This window comes from Rhinoraja longicauda, chromosome 9, assembly GCF_053455715.1.
Source record: "Rhinoraja longicauda isolate Sanriku21f chromosome 9, sRhiLon1.1, whole genome shotgun sequence".
In the NCBI taxonomy this organism is placed as follows: Eukaryota; Metazoa; Chordata; class Chondrichthyes; order Rajiformes; family Arhynchobatidae; genus Rhinoraja; species Rhinoraja longicauda.
In genome coordinates this window covers 65,064,559-65,080,090 of record NC_135961.1, presented here as the reverse complement: position 1 = coordinate 65,080,090, position 15,532 = coordinate 65,064,559, and the positions used below count along the sequence as shown (strand labels likewise).

General features: G+C 49.4%; 1 protein-coding gene across 1 annotated transcript in view; it reads right to left on the bottom strand.

Moving 5' to 3' along the window:
* LOC144596818 (BTB/POZ domain-containing protein 3-like) overlaps positions 1 to 9,491 on the bottom strand; it is a 25,926-nt gene extending 16,435 nt beyond the window's left edge. Inside the window, 4 exon segments of the mRNA XM_078405649.1 lie at positions 4,131 to 4,172; positions 4,174 to 4,222; positions 9,168 to 9,282; positions 9,285 to 9,491. Coding sequence (XP_078261775.1) covers positions 4,131 to 4,172; positions 4,174 to 4,222; positions 9,168 to 9,282; positions 9,285 to 9,438 — 360 coding nt within the window. The 5' untranslated portion in view covers positions 9,439 to 9,491.
* Between the last annotated feature and the right edge of the window lie 6,041 nt (positions 9,492 to 15,532).

The following is a 15,532-nucleotide window of genomic DNA, read 5'->3' as shown; positions in this document are numbered from 1 at the left end:
GAAGGTGAAAAGATTTAATAGGAATCTGAGGGGTGACTTTTTCACACAAAAGGTGGTGGGTGTATGGAACGAGCCGCCAGAGGAGGTAGTTGAGGCTGGGACTATCCCAACGTTTAAGAAGCAGTTAGATGGGTACATGGATGGGACAAGTTTGGAGGGATATGGACCAAGCGCAGGCGGGTGGGGCTAGTGTAGATGGGGCAATGTTGGGCGGTGTGGGCAAGTTGGGCCGAAGGGCCTGTTTCCACATTGCATCACTCTATGGCGCTGTATTCCTCTATAAGGGTGGGGTCTCACTCCTACACAAATTCTCAGCAATCTGCACTGTGTGAAAAATAAAAAACAAACCCCCCTCCCCCCTCCCCAGGCATAAACAAGGGAGTCTGAGGTAAGGTCTCGACCCGAAACGTCACCCATTCATAGAGTCATACAGGGAGCACCTGTGGTCAGGATCGAACCCGGGTCTCTGGCGCTGTGAGGCAGCAACTCTACCAATGCGCCACCGTGCCGTCCCAGCGTTAATGTGAAAGGGACAAAGTTTAAAGGAAATGTGTGGGGCAAGTGTTTACACAGAGGGTGGTGGGTGCCTGGAACATGCTGACAGGGATGGTGGTGGAGGCAGAGACAATAATGGCACTTAAGAGACTGATCACATGCGGGTAGATGAGATTAGTTTAACTTGGTTTCATATCCGGCACAAACAGTGTGGGCCGAAGGGCCAATGCGGGCCGAAGGGCCAGTGCGGGCCGAAGGGCCAGTGCGGGCCGAAGGGCCAGTGCGGGCCGAAGGGCCAGTGCGGGCTGAAGGGCCAGTTTCCTGTGCTGTACTGTTCTATGTTCTCTGGTGGGGGTGGTGGTGGAGGCAGACACAATAGTGGCATTTAAAGGTTTTTTTTACAATAGGATATGCAAGGGAATGGAAGGAAATTGAATCACATGCAGGCAGAGGAGATTAGTCTAACTTGGCACCATGTTCAACACGGACATTGTGGGCCGAAGGGCCTGTCCCTGTGTACACCTCTAGACGATCACCCCCTCATCCTCCTGCGCTCCAAGGACTATTGGCACATTGGCTATCAGCCTGAGTATTAAGTATAGGAGTCAGGAGGTCATGTGTGCAGATGTATAGACAATGGTGAGGCCACATTTAGAGTATTGTGTTCAGTTCTGGGCACCATGTTGTAGGAAAGATATTGTCAAGCTGGAAAGAGTACCGAGAAGATTTACGAGTGATGTTGCCAGGACTAGAGGGCGTGAGCTACAGGGAGAGGTTGAGTAGGTTGGGTCTCTATTCCTTGGAGCGCAGGAGGATGAGGGGAGATCTTATAAGATCATGTGTATAAGATCATGAGAGGAATAGATCGGGTAGATGCAGAAATATGAGGAGTAGATCGGGTAGACGCACAGAGTCTCTTGCCAGAGTAGGGGAATCGAACACCAGAGAACATAGGATTAAGGTGAAGGGGAAAAGATTTAATAGGAATCTGAGGGGTAACGTTTTCACACAAAAGGTGGGTGGATGTATGGAATGAGTTGCCAGATGAGTTAGTTGAGGCTGGGACTATCCCAACGTTTAAGAAACAGTTAGACAGGTACATGAATAGGATAGGTTTGGAGGAATATGGGCCAAACGTGGGCAGGTGGTACTAGTGTAGCCTGGGACATGTTGGCAAGTTGGGCCGAAGGGCCTGTTTCCACACTGTATCACTCTATGACTCTATTAAAGTAACCGTAGAGAGAAGTTTCCATGTTAATTGTAATTTCTTGCATTTAAATGACACAATCTGCACATGCAAAAATCTACGAACCTGAAGAAGTGTCTGGACCTCAAACATCATCAATGAAGATTTGTAGGCTGATTGGTCACTGTAAATTGCCTCACATGAGTAGGGAGTGGGATAACATGGTACCACTGTGAACAGGTTGATAAATGGTCAGCGTGGACTCAGTGGGCCGAAGGGCCTCTTCCATGCTTATTTTCCAAAACTAGCCAGAGGAGGCCGTTGAGGCTGGACTATCCCATCGTTTAAGAAACTGATTGAGAATGATCAGCCATGATCACATTGAATGGCGGTGCTGGCTCGAAGGGCCGAATGGCCTCCTCCTGCACCTAATTGTCTATTGTCTAAACTGTTAGACAGGTACATGGATAGGACAGGTTTGGAGGGATATGGGCCAAGCGCAGGCAGGTGGGACTAGTGTAGCTGGGACATGTTGACATGTGGGCGAGTTGGGTCGAAGGGCCTGCTTCCACGCTGTATCACTCTATGACTCTGTGACTCTAAGTGCCTGTTTTAATTCTAGCAAACGCAACTTATTTATTTTCCTTAGCTGGCGGTTGGTAGAAGAGGATTTTCTGTTTAATCTTTTAATCACATGTAAGTGCCACATGTGGTGAGCAGCAGTTGCATGCCTCCTTGTCATAATACGATCAGTTTGACAGCTCTGTGGCCAATGCAGAATGATCAGGAATCCCTTTGCACCAGAATCTGGGTCACTGTCCAAGTTGTGAACATGGGACAGTGCAGCACAGGGACAGATCGGGTAGATGCACAGTCTTGCACCGAGAGCAGGGGAACCAGAACCAGAAGACATGGGTTTAAGGTGAAGGGAAAAAGATTTAATTGGAACCCGAGGGGTAACTTTTTTTTTTACACAAAGGGAGGTGGGTGTGTGGAATGAACGGCTGCTGGAGGAGATGGTTGAGGCAGGTGCATCACAACGTTTAAGAGACGTTTATGGACAGGAAGGTTTGGAGGGATATGGGCCAAACGCAAGCAGGTGGGACTAGTGTAGCTGGGGACCTGTAGGTCGGTGTGGGCAAGTTGGGTGGAAAGGCCTGTTTCCACGCTGTAAGACTCTATGACTATATTCTTCGAAGCATTTTATGAAATATTGATTGATTGATTGATTGAAAGTTACAGCATGGAGAAAGAAAGGCCCTTTGCCCACCGTGTCCACACAACTATTGATCGCCCATTCACACCAGTTCTAGGTTATCCACATTTTGCATCCACTCCCTACACACAAGGAGGCAAATTTACAGAGGGGCAATTAACCTCCAAACCCGCACGTCTTTGGATGTGGTGGGGAAACCGGAGCACCCGGAGGAAACCCACGCGGTCACAGGAGAACGCTGCAAACTCCACACAAACAGCAGTCGAGGTCAGGATCGAACCCGGGTCTCGGGCGCAGTGAGGCAGCAACGCTACCAAAGTGGGCCACTGTGCTGCCCATATTAAGGGGCATATGACCTGATGTTTCAAAAGAAGGAGTGATATTCAAAAAACACTTTTTTTGTTTAGAATGTGTACGAAGGAACTGCAGGTGCTGGTTTAAACCAAAGATAGACACAACACGCTGGAGTAACTCAGCGGGTCAGGCAGCACCTCTGGACAAAAGGATTAGGTGACAGATTGGATTGAGACCCTTCATCAGACTGAGAGTCAGGGGAAAGGGAATTGAGAGATATGGACGGTGCATAGGACATAGATATGCAAAAAGCAACGATGGTCAAGGAAAGGTGACGCCCACAATGGTTCATTGTTGGTTGTGGGGCAGATGTGGGGTTAGTTTATTCCCTTATCTGTCCACTGTGGATGGCTCGATTGTAATCATGTATTGTCTTTCCGCTGCCTGGTCAGCATGCAACAAAAGCTTTTCACTCGGTAGGTTTTAGTTTTAGTTTAGAGATATAGCGCGGAAACAGGCCCTTCCGCCCCACCGAGTCCGCACCGACCAGCGATCCCCGCACACTAACGCCAACCTACACACACAGGGGACAATTGTTACATTTACACCAAGCCAATTAACCTACAGACCTGTACGTCTTTGGAGCGTGGGGAGGAAACCGAAGATCTCGGAGAGAAAACCCACGCAGGTCGCGGGGAGAACGTACAAACTCCGTACAGACGGCGCCCGCAGTCGGGATCGAACCCGGGTCTCCGGCGCTGTGAGCCTAGCGCCACCGTGCTGCCAGAGCCGCCGGTACACGTGCAAAATAAAATAAACGCAACTCAACTTTAGTAGAGGGCTGATTGCAGTTACAGAAATGGCTGCTTTTAAGCAGATAGGTTGTGCATTCATTTAAAGCTGATTGTGGTTAAATACTGAGCAAGGATGATGTTTTACCTTGTGTCCTGGCAACCTTTGTGTTCCACCTTGAGGTCCGACCCAAAAAATGAACATCAGCCATCAAATCATTGTTAAACATCACGGCATTTCTGGAGTGGGTTGTGGAGCAGAGGGAAGAACAGTCACACATGCCTTTCCATTAGAAAATATTACACAGATAAACACAACGTCCGTTCAAAACATTTTAGACTCAGGAGACCAACAGTGTAGGAAGGAACTGCATACGCTGGTTTACACTGAAGATTGACACAAAATGCTGGAGTAACTCAGCGGGACAGGCAGCATCTCTGGAGAATATGGGACCGACCGGTGAGGTTTCGGGTCAGGTCTTAAGGGATTGGACAATAGCCAATAGACAATAGGTGCAGGAGGAGGCCATTCGGCCCTTCGAGCAGCACCCCCATTCAATGTGATCATGCTGATCATTCTCAATCAGTACCCCCCGCTCCTGCCTTCTCCCCATACCCCCTGACTCCGCTATCCTTAAGAGCTCTATCCAGCTCTCTCTTGAATGCATTCAGAGAATTGTCCTCCACTGCCTTCTGAGGCAGAGAATTCACAGATTCACAACTCTCTGACTGAAAAAGTTTTTTCCTCATCTCAGTTCTAAATGGCCTACCCCTTATTCTTCAACTGTGGCCCTTGTTCTGGACTCCCCACATTGGGAAACATGTTTCCTGTCTTTAACGTGTCCAACCCCCTTAATAATCTTATACGTTTCGATAAGATCCCCTCTCATCCTTCTAAATTCCAGTGTATACAAGCCTAGTCGCTCCAGTCTTTCAACATACGACAGTCCCGCCATTCCGGGAATTAACCTAGTAAACCTACGCTGCGCGCTCTCAATAGCAAGAATATCCTTCCTCAAATTTGGAGACCAAAGCTGCACACAGTACTCCAGGTGCGGTCTCACTAGGGCCCTGTACAACTGCAGAAGGACCCTCTTTGCTCCTATACTCAACTCCTCTTGTTATGAAGGCCAACATTCCATTGGCTTTCTTCACTGCCTGCTGTACCTGCATGCTTCCTTTCAGTGACTGGTCGATGCAAGTAAAATGTTCCCGATGTTGGGGGAGTCCAGAACCAGGGGCCACAGTTTAAGAATAAGGGGTAGGTCATTTAGGACTGGGATGAGAAAAAAACTTTTTCACCCAGAGAGTTGTGAATCTGTGGGTTTCTCTGCCTCAGAAGGCAGTGGAGGCCAATTCACTGACATTTTCAAAGAGAGTTAGATTTAGCTCTTAGGGCTAAAGGAATCAAGGGATATAGGGAGAAAAGCAGGAATGTGGTACTGATTTTGGATGATCAGCCATGATCATATTGATGGTGGTTCTGGCTGGAAGGGCCGAATGGCCTACTCTTGCACCTGCTGTGTTTTCCATGTTTCTAACTCATCCTCAGAGGTTCTGATCTGAAAAGTCACCTATTCCATTTGCTCCAGAGATGCTGCCTGACCTGCTGAGTTACTCCAGCACATTTCGTCTCGGTCACAACGAAAAAAGTTTGCCAGCTGACTTTGATAATGTGTCTCAATGTGAGATGGGGAGAAAATGGGGGCAAATTGGCAGCGCAAGTCACAGATCCTTAAAGGCAGGAGAATAGGTCAATAAGTTGGTTGAAGAGCAAACAAGCTGCTTTTCTTATACACCAAGGCACAGATATAAGAGCAGGGATGTTTTGCAACCAACAGGGCGGCACAGAGGGATGTGGGAGGAAACCGGAGCACCCGGAGAGAACCCACGCTGTCGCAGGGAGACGTACAAACTCCGTACAGACGGCACCCCGCAGTCGGGATCGAACCAGGGTCTCTGGAGCTGTAAGGCAGCAACTCTACCGCTGTGCCACCGTGCCACCAGTTAGATTGTCCACTCCAGTTCCCAAGCAGCATAAGGTACACATTTGTCCTCTGCATCTTCCACTAATGATTTTAAAACTGCTTTCGCCCCTCAACCTATTTGCCAAAGAAACCTTTCTATAGAGAGTCATAGAGTCATACTAGATAGAGCTCTAAGGATAGCGGAGTCAGGGGGTATGGGGAGAAGGCAGGAACGGGGTACTGATTGAGAATGATCAGCCATGATCACATTGAATGGCGGTGCTGGCTCGAAGGCCGAATGGCCTCCTCCTGCACCTATTGGCTATTGTCATACAGCGTGGAAACAGGCCCTTCGGCCCACTTGCCCACTCCGACCAAGGTGCTCCGCCCACACTAGTCCACCTGCCTGCGCTTGACCCATATCCCTCCAAACCTGTCCCATCCAGAGTCTGAGGAGGGTCTGGACCTGAAACGTCACCTATTCCTTTTCCCTTGAGATGCCGCCTGACCCGCTGAGTTACCCAGCATTTTGTGTCTATCTTCGGTGTAAACCAGCGCCTGCAGTTTTCTCCATAAATAATTGAAAACTGTGCAAAAGTGCAAGTCAAAACTGGTTAATATATATATTTTTTAAATATCAGTGATGTGGCCCAATGCAACCAATATCCTTGAATAACAGAGTCTTTCTAGAGCTTCCATGGCAACCAGTGACAATTATTTCATTGCTGCCCTAAAAAAAAAGAGTATATTGGACAGGAACAAAAAATATTATATATATAAAAAACATTTTTTTAGATGCACAGAATCTCTTGCCCAGAGTAGGGGAATCGAGGACCAGAGGACTTAGGTTTCAAGGTGAAGGGGAAAAGATTTCATAGGAATCTGAGGGGTAACTTTTTCACACAAACTGGTGGTGGGTGTTTGGAACGAGCTGCCAGAGGAGGTAGTTGATTTAGATTTTTTTTTTTTTTTAGATTTAGAGATACAGTGCAGAAACAGGCCCTTCGGCCCACCGGGTCCGCCGCCCGGCCCAGCGATCCCCGCACGCTAACACTATCCTACACCCACTAGGGACAATTTTTACATTTGCCCAGCCAATTAACCTACATACCTGTACGTCTTTGAGTGTGGGAGGAAACTAAAGATCTCGGAGAAAACCCACGCAGGTGACGGGGAGAACGTACAAACTCCGTACAGATGGCGCCCGTAGTCAGGATCGAACCTGAGTCTCTCCGGCGCTGCATTCGCTGTAAGGCAGCAACTCTACCGCTGCGCCACCGTGCCGCAATAAGTTGAGGCAGGGACTATCCCAACGTTTAAGTAACAGTTAGACAGGCACATGGATAGGACAGGTTTGGAGGGATATGGACCAAGCGCAGGCAGGTGGGACTAGTGTAGCTGGGGCATGTTGGCCGGTGTGGGCAAGCTGGGCTGAAGGACCTGTTTCCACACTGTATCACTCGATGACTCTCTGGGACTCTATTTTGAATGGAAAAAAAACTGACGTCTGATCGATTGGTGAGCGAGTGTGAAGTGTTAATGACGGAGGTGTGAAACCAGTCACGTTAAATGGGGCGAATTTACAAGGCTGGATCTTTAACCTGTTCAGTGCCACCCTGCCACTATACTCCGGTCATGGCCTGGTAGTGAAAAACAATACCTGGCAAGTGAACGGGTTAAGTTTCAGATACACCGTGGCCTGGCTAAATGTGAAGGTTTTCCATGCGATAAGGAGTCAGGTGGAGGTTTCCCCACCTGTCACACTGATACTTGGGGAGAAGGGGAGAGGGATTTAGGTCAATAGTCCATTTTATTTGTCACAATTAAATGAAAGATTACCCACAGTCCAACAATAATAAGAGCAATAAAAACAAGCAACAACACACAATCACAAACCAACACCAAACAAAAAGAAACATCCATCACAGTGAGTCTCCTCCAGTCCCCTCCTCACTGTGATGGAAGGCCAGAATGTATTTTCTCTTCCCCTGACCTGTGGAGAAGGGGATGGGGGGGGGGGGGGGAGGGATTTAAGTGGGGATTTCCTCATCTCAGGGATGTCTCTGACGTTTGGGGAGAGGGAGAGAAGGATCCCGGTGGTTTAAAACCAGCATCCGCAGTTCCTTCCTACACAAGGTTCAGGTGGAGATTTTCTTACCTTTCACACCTGACACTTGGGGGAGAGGGAGAGAGGGAAAGAGTGATTTAGGCAGAGATTTCCTCACCTGCCCCGCTCTGAAACTTAGGGGGAAAGGTGAGAAGGAGAGGGATTTAGGTGGAGATTTTTTTTACCAGTGGGGTCTGATATTTGAGAAGAGGAGAGGGGTTTTAAGTGAAGATTTGTTTACCCTGCCGGTTCGTAGAGTTATAGAGTGATACAGTGTGGAAACAGGCCCTTCGGCCCAACTTGCCTACGCCGGCCAACAATGTCCCAGCTACACTAGTCCCACCTGCCCGCGTTAGGTCCACATCCCTCCAAACCTGTCCCATCCATGTCGATGGTTCGGCGAGGGATTAAGGTGGAGGTGTCCTTTACCTGTCCAGTCTGATAGTTGGGGGAGAGCGATTAAGGTGGAGGTGTCCTTACCTGTCTGGTCTGATAGTTGGGGGGGGGGGAGGGATTAAGGTGGAGGTGTCCTCACCTGTCCGGTCTGATAGTCGGGGGGGAGAGGGATTAAGGTGGAGGTGTCCTCACCTGTCCGGTCTGATAGTTGGGGGGGGGGGGGGAGGGATTAGGTGGAGGTGTCCTCACCTGTCCAGTCTGATAGTTTGGGGAGAGGGATTAAGGTGGAGGTGTCCTCACCTGTCCAGGTCTGAAAGTCGGGGGGGGGGGGATTAAGGTGGAGGTGTCCTCACCTGTCCAGTTTGATGGTTAGGGGAGAGGGATTAAGGTGGAGGTGTCCTCACCTGTCCGGATGATAGTTTGGGGAGAGGGATTAAGGTGGAGGTGACCTCACCTGTCCGGTCTGATAGTTGGGGGGAGCGATTAAGGTGGAGGTGTCCTCACCTGTCCGGTCTGGTAGTTGGGGGGAGAGGGATTAAGGTGGAGGTGTCCTCACCTGTCCAGTCTGATAGTTTGGGGAGTGGGATTAAGGTGGAGGTGTCCTTACCTGTCCGGTCTGATAGTCAGGGGGGAGGGGAGATGGTTACTCAAGAAGCCGACAGACAAAGTGTTCCACTTTGTGGAGGGGGGGCAGAGTGGGCTGGCGCTCTCTTACCTCTCTCGGATGGTGGGGTAGAGTCCCTGCCAGTTGGCGGGCACGGTGTTGTTGTTGAGGTTGTGCTGGTGGGGGCTCGGGACGGTGACGCTGGCGCCGGGCGCCTTCTTGGACCGTACATCTCCGCCGCCATCCGCTTCTTCAGGGTGAGGATCTCGTAGCACACCGGCAGCCGACTGGCCTTGGAGGTCTTCTTGGACTTCTTCACCGCCTCTGGAAGCATCAGGAAGAAAGTCAGGCACTTCATGTTCCTGGCTTTGCAATCCACCATCGGGTCGGGAGCCTTGGAGAGGCAACAGTGGAGGCAGTAACACAGGGGGGGGGGGGGGTGTTCCCAACACTCTCCCCACCCTCTCTCCCAAACAGGCTTCTTGCCACTGTAGAGGGCAAGACCTTTTACCCCTAACAAATCTCTCTCTCCCCACCCCCCCCCCCACCCCCACTCACTCCCCCACTTGCGCTTTCAAGTAAGGTCCGAGATCAAGGAGATGTTCTCAGCTGCAACCCCAGGCATCTCCATCCAGCTGTGACTTGTACCATCTCCTCCAGATGTGGAGAGCCAGAGAGCTTAGCTTCTCTGCTGATGCCGGCCACACTTGTTCTCAACTGAGTCCTGCAGCAGATCAGCTCACAAAACAAACAAGTCTCGCTCTCTCCTTCTGCATCTGTGCTCCTCTCTCTCTCTCTCTCTCTCTCTCTCTCTCTCTCTCTCTCTCTCTCTCTCTCTCTCTCCCCTTTTCTCTCCCTCTCTCTTTACCCCCCTCTCCTTCTCTCTCTCTCTCCCCCTTCTCTCTCCCTCTCTCTCTACCCCCTTCTGTCTCCCCTCTTCTCTCTCCCTCCTCTCCCTTCTCTCTCCCTCTTCTCTCCCCCTTCTCTCTCTCCCCTTCTCTTTCCCCTCTCCCCTTCTCTCTTCCTCTCTCACTCCCTCCCTCTCTCCCCCCCCCCCCCTCTCTTTCTCTCCTTCTGCTACAAGCGCCGGGTCCGGTCTCCACTCTTTAGTGTCTGCTTCTCCAGGCGTCGCTGCAAGTTGCCGGGGGGAGGGTTTTTCAAATTGTTCTCTGTTCTCTTCCCGACGTGAGTGCAAATCAAAAAACAAGAAAGCGGAGCGAGCAAGATTGTCCCTTGGTGCTGAGAGAGAGAGAGAGAGAGAGTGTGTGTGTGTGTGTTGGAGTGTGCAGCGACCAAGTACAGAACCTACACTGACACCTACTGTAAGTATCCAGCGTCAGTGTAAAGCGCTCGCCTTTTGAAGGGGTGGTGCAAAGAAAGGAACTGCAGATGCTGCTTTAAACCGAAGGCAGACACAAAATGCTGGAGTATTTGTAGGATGGAACTGCTTTAAACTGAAGGCAGACACAAAATGCTAGAGTATTTGTAGGATGGAACTGCTTTAAACTGAAGGCAGACACAAAATGCTGGAGTATTTGTAGGATGGAACTGCTTTAAACCAAAGGCAGACACAAAATGCTGGAGTATTTGTAGGATGGAACTGCTTTAAACCGAAGGCAGACACAAAATGCTGGAGTATTTGTAGGATGGAACTGCTTTAAACTGAAGGCAGACACAAAATGCTAGAGTATTTGTAGGATGGAACTGCTTTAAACCAAAGGCAGACACAAAATGCTGGAGTATTTGTAGGATGGAACTGCTTTAAACCGAAGGCAGACACAAAATGCTGGAGTATTTGTAGGATGGAACTGCTTTAAACCGAAGGCAGACACAAAATGCTGGAGTAACTCAGCAGGACAGGACAGCATCTCTGGAGAGAAGGGGTGGGTGACGTTTCTGAAGAAGGGTCTCATCTCGAAACATCACCTATCTATACCCTGTCAATAGACAACAGGTGCAGGAGGAGGCCATTCGGCCCTTTGAGCCAGCACCGCCATTCAATGTGATCATGGCTGACCATTCTCAATCAGTACCCCTTTCCTGCCTTCTCCCCATACCCCGTGACTCCGCTATCCTTAAGAGCTCTATCCAGCTCTCTCTTGAATGCATTCAGAGAATTGGCCTCCACTGCCTTCTGAGGCAGAGGATTTCACAGATTCACAACTCTCTGACTGAAAAAGTTTTTCCTCATCTCAGTTCTAAATGGCCTACCCCTTATTCTTAAACTGTGGCCCCTTGTCCTGGACTCGCCCAACATTGGGAACATGTTTCCTGCCTCTAACGTGTCCAACCCCTTAATAATCTTATACGTTTCGATAAGATCTCCTCTCATCCTTCTAAATTCCAGTGTATACAAGCCTAGTCGCTCCAGTCTTTCAACATATGATAGTCCCGCCATTCCGGGCCATATCGCCAGAGATGCTGTCTGTCCCGCTGAGTTACTCCAGCTTTTTGTATCAATCTCCTGGTATTTAAATGGGAACGGGCTCACAGAACCATAGAGTGATATAGCCCTTCGGCCCAACTTGCCCACACTGGCCAACATGTCCAAGCTACACTAGTCCCACCTGCCCGCGTTTGGCCCGTAACACTCCAAACCTGTCCTATCCAACTGCTTCTTAAACGATGAGATAGTCCCAGTCTCAACTACCTCCTCTGGCAGCTCGTTCCATACACCCACCACCCCTTGTGTGGAAAAGGTTCCTACTAAATCTTTTCCCCTTCACCTTGAACCTATGTCCTCTGGTCCTCGATTCACCTACTCTGGGCAAGAGACTCCGAGGCAAAGACACATCATTATCCAGTGGAGACACACAAGAGGTTGCAGATGTGTAGGATGGAACTGCAGATGCTGCTTTAAACCGAAGGCAGACACAAAGTGCTGGAGTAACTCAGCGGGACAGGCAGCATCTCTGGAGAGAGGGAATGGGTGACGTGAGGAGGAGTTTCTTTCGTCAGACGGTGGTGAATCTGTGGAATTCATTGGAGGCCAAGTCAGTGGATATATTTAAGGCAGAGATCAATAGATTCTTGATTAGTACGGGTGTCAGGGGTTATGGGGAGAAGGCAGGAGAATGGGCTTAAGAGGGAGAGATAGATCAGCCATGATTGAATGGCGGAGTAGACTTGATGGGCTGAATGGCCTAATTCTGCTCCTATCACTTATGATCGCGACATTGACAAAGGAGAACTGACCACATCACCCACCACCAGCGGTCAGTTTGAAGGTTTTCCATTCACATTCTTCACTGCGGTCCACTCTTTAAGAAATGGGATGTCTTTGGAAACATAGAAAAATAGGTGCAGGAGTAGGCCATTCGGCCCTTCGAGCCATTCAATCTGATCATGGCCGATCATCCACAATCAGTACCCCATCCCTGCTTTCTCCCCTTATCCCCTGATTCCGTTAGCCCTAAGAGCTACATCATCTTACTTACAAAGAGAAACACATTCAGTTCAGTTTGTAATAATGAACCTTTTCTCCCAGAGTGTAAATGTCCAACACTAGAGGGCGCTGCTAGAGGTGAGAGGGGGAAGGTTTAATGGAGGTGCGGGTTTTTTACGTACGGTGGTGGGAGCCTGGAACTCACTGCCAGGGGGTGGTGATAATAACGAGTTTATTGTCACGTGTACCGAGGTACAGTGAAAAGCTACCTGTTGTAGAGTCACAGAGTGATGCAGTGTGCAAAACAGGCCCTTCGGCCCAACTTGCCCACACCGGCCAACATGTCCCAGCTACACTAGTCCCACCTACCTGCGCTTGGTCCATATCCCTCCAAACCTGTCAATAGACAATAGGTGCAGGAGGAGGCCATTCGGCCCCTCGAGCCAGCACCGCCATTCAATGTGATCATGGCTGATCATTCACAATCAGTACCCCGTTCCTGCCTTCTCCCCATACCCCCTGACTCCGCTATCATTAAGAGCTCTATCTAACTCTCTCTTGAATGCATTCAGAGAATTGGCCTCCACTGCCTTCTGAGGCAGAGAATTCCACAGATTAACAACTCTCTGAGTGATTTTTTTCCCCCTCATCTCCGTTCTAAATGGCCTACCCCTTATTCTTAAACTGTGGCCCCTGGTTCTGGACTCCCCCAACAGAGAACATGTTTCCTGCCTCTAACGTGCCCAACCCCTCAATAATCTTATATGTTTCAATAAGATCCCCTCTCATCCTTCTAAATTCCAGTGTAGACAAGCCTAGTCGCTCCAGTCTTTCAACATATGACAGTCTCACCATTCCGGGAATTAACCTAGTGAACCTACGCTGCACGCCCTCAATAGCAAGAATATCCTTGCTCAAATTTGGAGACCAAAACTACACACAGTACTCCAGGTGCGGTCTCACTAGGGCCCTGTACAACTGCAGAAGGACCTCTTTGCTCCTATACTCAACTCCTCTTGTTATGAAGACCCACATTCCATTGGCTTTCTTCACTGCCTGCTGTACCTGCATGCTTCCTTTCAGTGACTGATGCACTAGGACACCCAGATCTCGTTGTACGTCCCCTTTTCCTAACTTGACACCATACAGATAATAATCTGCCTTCCTATTCTTTCCACCAAAGTGGATAACCTCACACTTATCCACATTAAACTGCATCTGCCAAGCATCCGCCCACTCACACAACCTGTCCAAGTCACCCTGCAACCTCATAGCATCTTCCTCACAGTTCACACTACCCCCCAGCTTTGTATCATCTGCAAATTTGCTAATGTTACTTTTAATCCCTTCCCTTTAATCCATGAACCTGTCAGTTGCGTGCTATCCACTCAGCGGACAGACAATAAATGATTCCAATCAGTCAACAGTGACCAGATGCAGGATAAAAGGGAATAACGTGCAGTGGAAGCTAAAGTCCAGTAAAGTCCAATTAAGCATAGTTGCCAACTGTCCCGTATTAGCCAGGACATCCCGTATATTGGGCTAAAATGGTTTGTTCCATACGGGACCGCCCTTGTCCCATATTAGGCCCGGGGGGGCGCTATAGGCCAAGTCACTGTAGGCCCGGACAGTGTAGGCCTGGGCGCCGCCTATTGGCGGTTGCGTAGCCCGGGTGGCCGCCATTGGTGGAGCGGGAGCATGTGGCCACTGGCTGGGTGAGGTCACGAGGGGGGCGGGGCGGTGACGTCACCTTTTGTCCCTTATTTGGGAGTGAGAAGGTTGGCAACCCTTTCTGAGGGTCTCCAATGTGGTAGAGGGTGGAGGCAGATGTGATAGTGGCATTCCAGTGGACGTGCAGGCAATGGAGGGGTATGGATCACATACAGGCAGATGATGTTAGTGCAACTTGGCATCATGTTCGGCACAGACATTGTGGGCCGAAGGGCCTGTTCCTGTGCTGTGCTTGTACTGGTCTATCTTCTAAAAAAAGATGTGTTCATTTTTCAGAAGGATAACCAAAGATACTCGATGGAAAAACTGAAGCAATTGCAGCCCACATTATTAGATCATGCCCCAGGGAATGACCGAGACTGAGGATAGTTCATGTACTGCAGTGTTCGTGCCTGTGTTACACAATAGACAATAGGTGCAGGAGGAGGCCATTCGGCCCTTCGAGCCAGCACCACCATTCAATGTGCTCATGGCAGATCATTCTCAATCAGTACCCCGTTCCTGCCTTCTCCCCATACCCCCTGACTCCGCTATCATTAAGAGCTCTAACTCTCACTTGAAAGCATCCAGAGAATTGGCCTCCACTGCCTTCTGAGGCAGAGAATTCCACAGATTTACAACTCTGAGTGAAATTTTATTTTCCTCATCTCCGTTCTAAATGGCCTACCCCTTATTCTTAAACTGTGGCCCCTGGTTCTGGGCTCCCCCAACATTGGGAACATGTTTGCTGCCTCCAGCGTGTCTAATCCCTTAATAATCTTATATGTTTCAATAGGATCCCCTCTCATCCTAAATTCCAGTGTATACAAGCCCAGTCTCTCCAGTCTTTCAACACATGACAGTCCCGCCATTCTGGGAATTAACCTAGTAAACCTACGCTGCACGCCCTCAATAGCAAGAATGTCCTTCCTCAAATTTAGAGACCAAACCTGCACACAGTACTCCAGGTGCGGTCTCACTAGGGCCCTGTACAACTGCAGAAGGACCTCTTTGTTTCTATACTCAACTCCTCTTATCATGGCCAACATGCCATTGGCTTTCTTCACTGCCTGCTGTACTTGCATGCTTACTTTCAGTGACTGATGAACAAAAACATTCAGATCTCTTTGTACTTCCCCCTTTCCTAACTTGACATCATTCAGATAATAATCTGCCTTCCTGTTCTTGCCACCAAAGTGGATAACCTCAAATTTATCCACATTAAGCTGCATCTGCCCCACATCTGCCCCACATCTGCCCACTCACACAACCTGTCCAAGTCACCCTGCACCCTGCTTTAGTCTGAAGAAGTCACACGTCACACATTCCTTTTCTCCCGAGATACTGCCTGACCCGCTGCGTTACTCCAGCATTTTGTGTC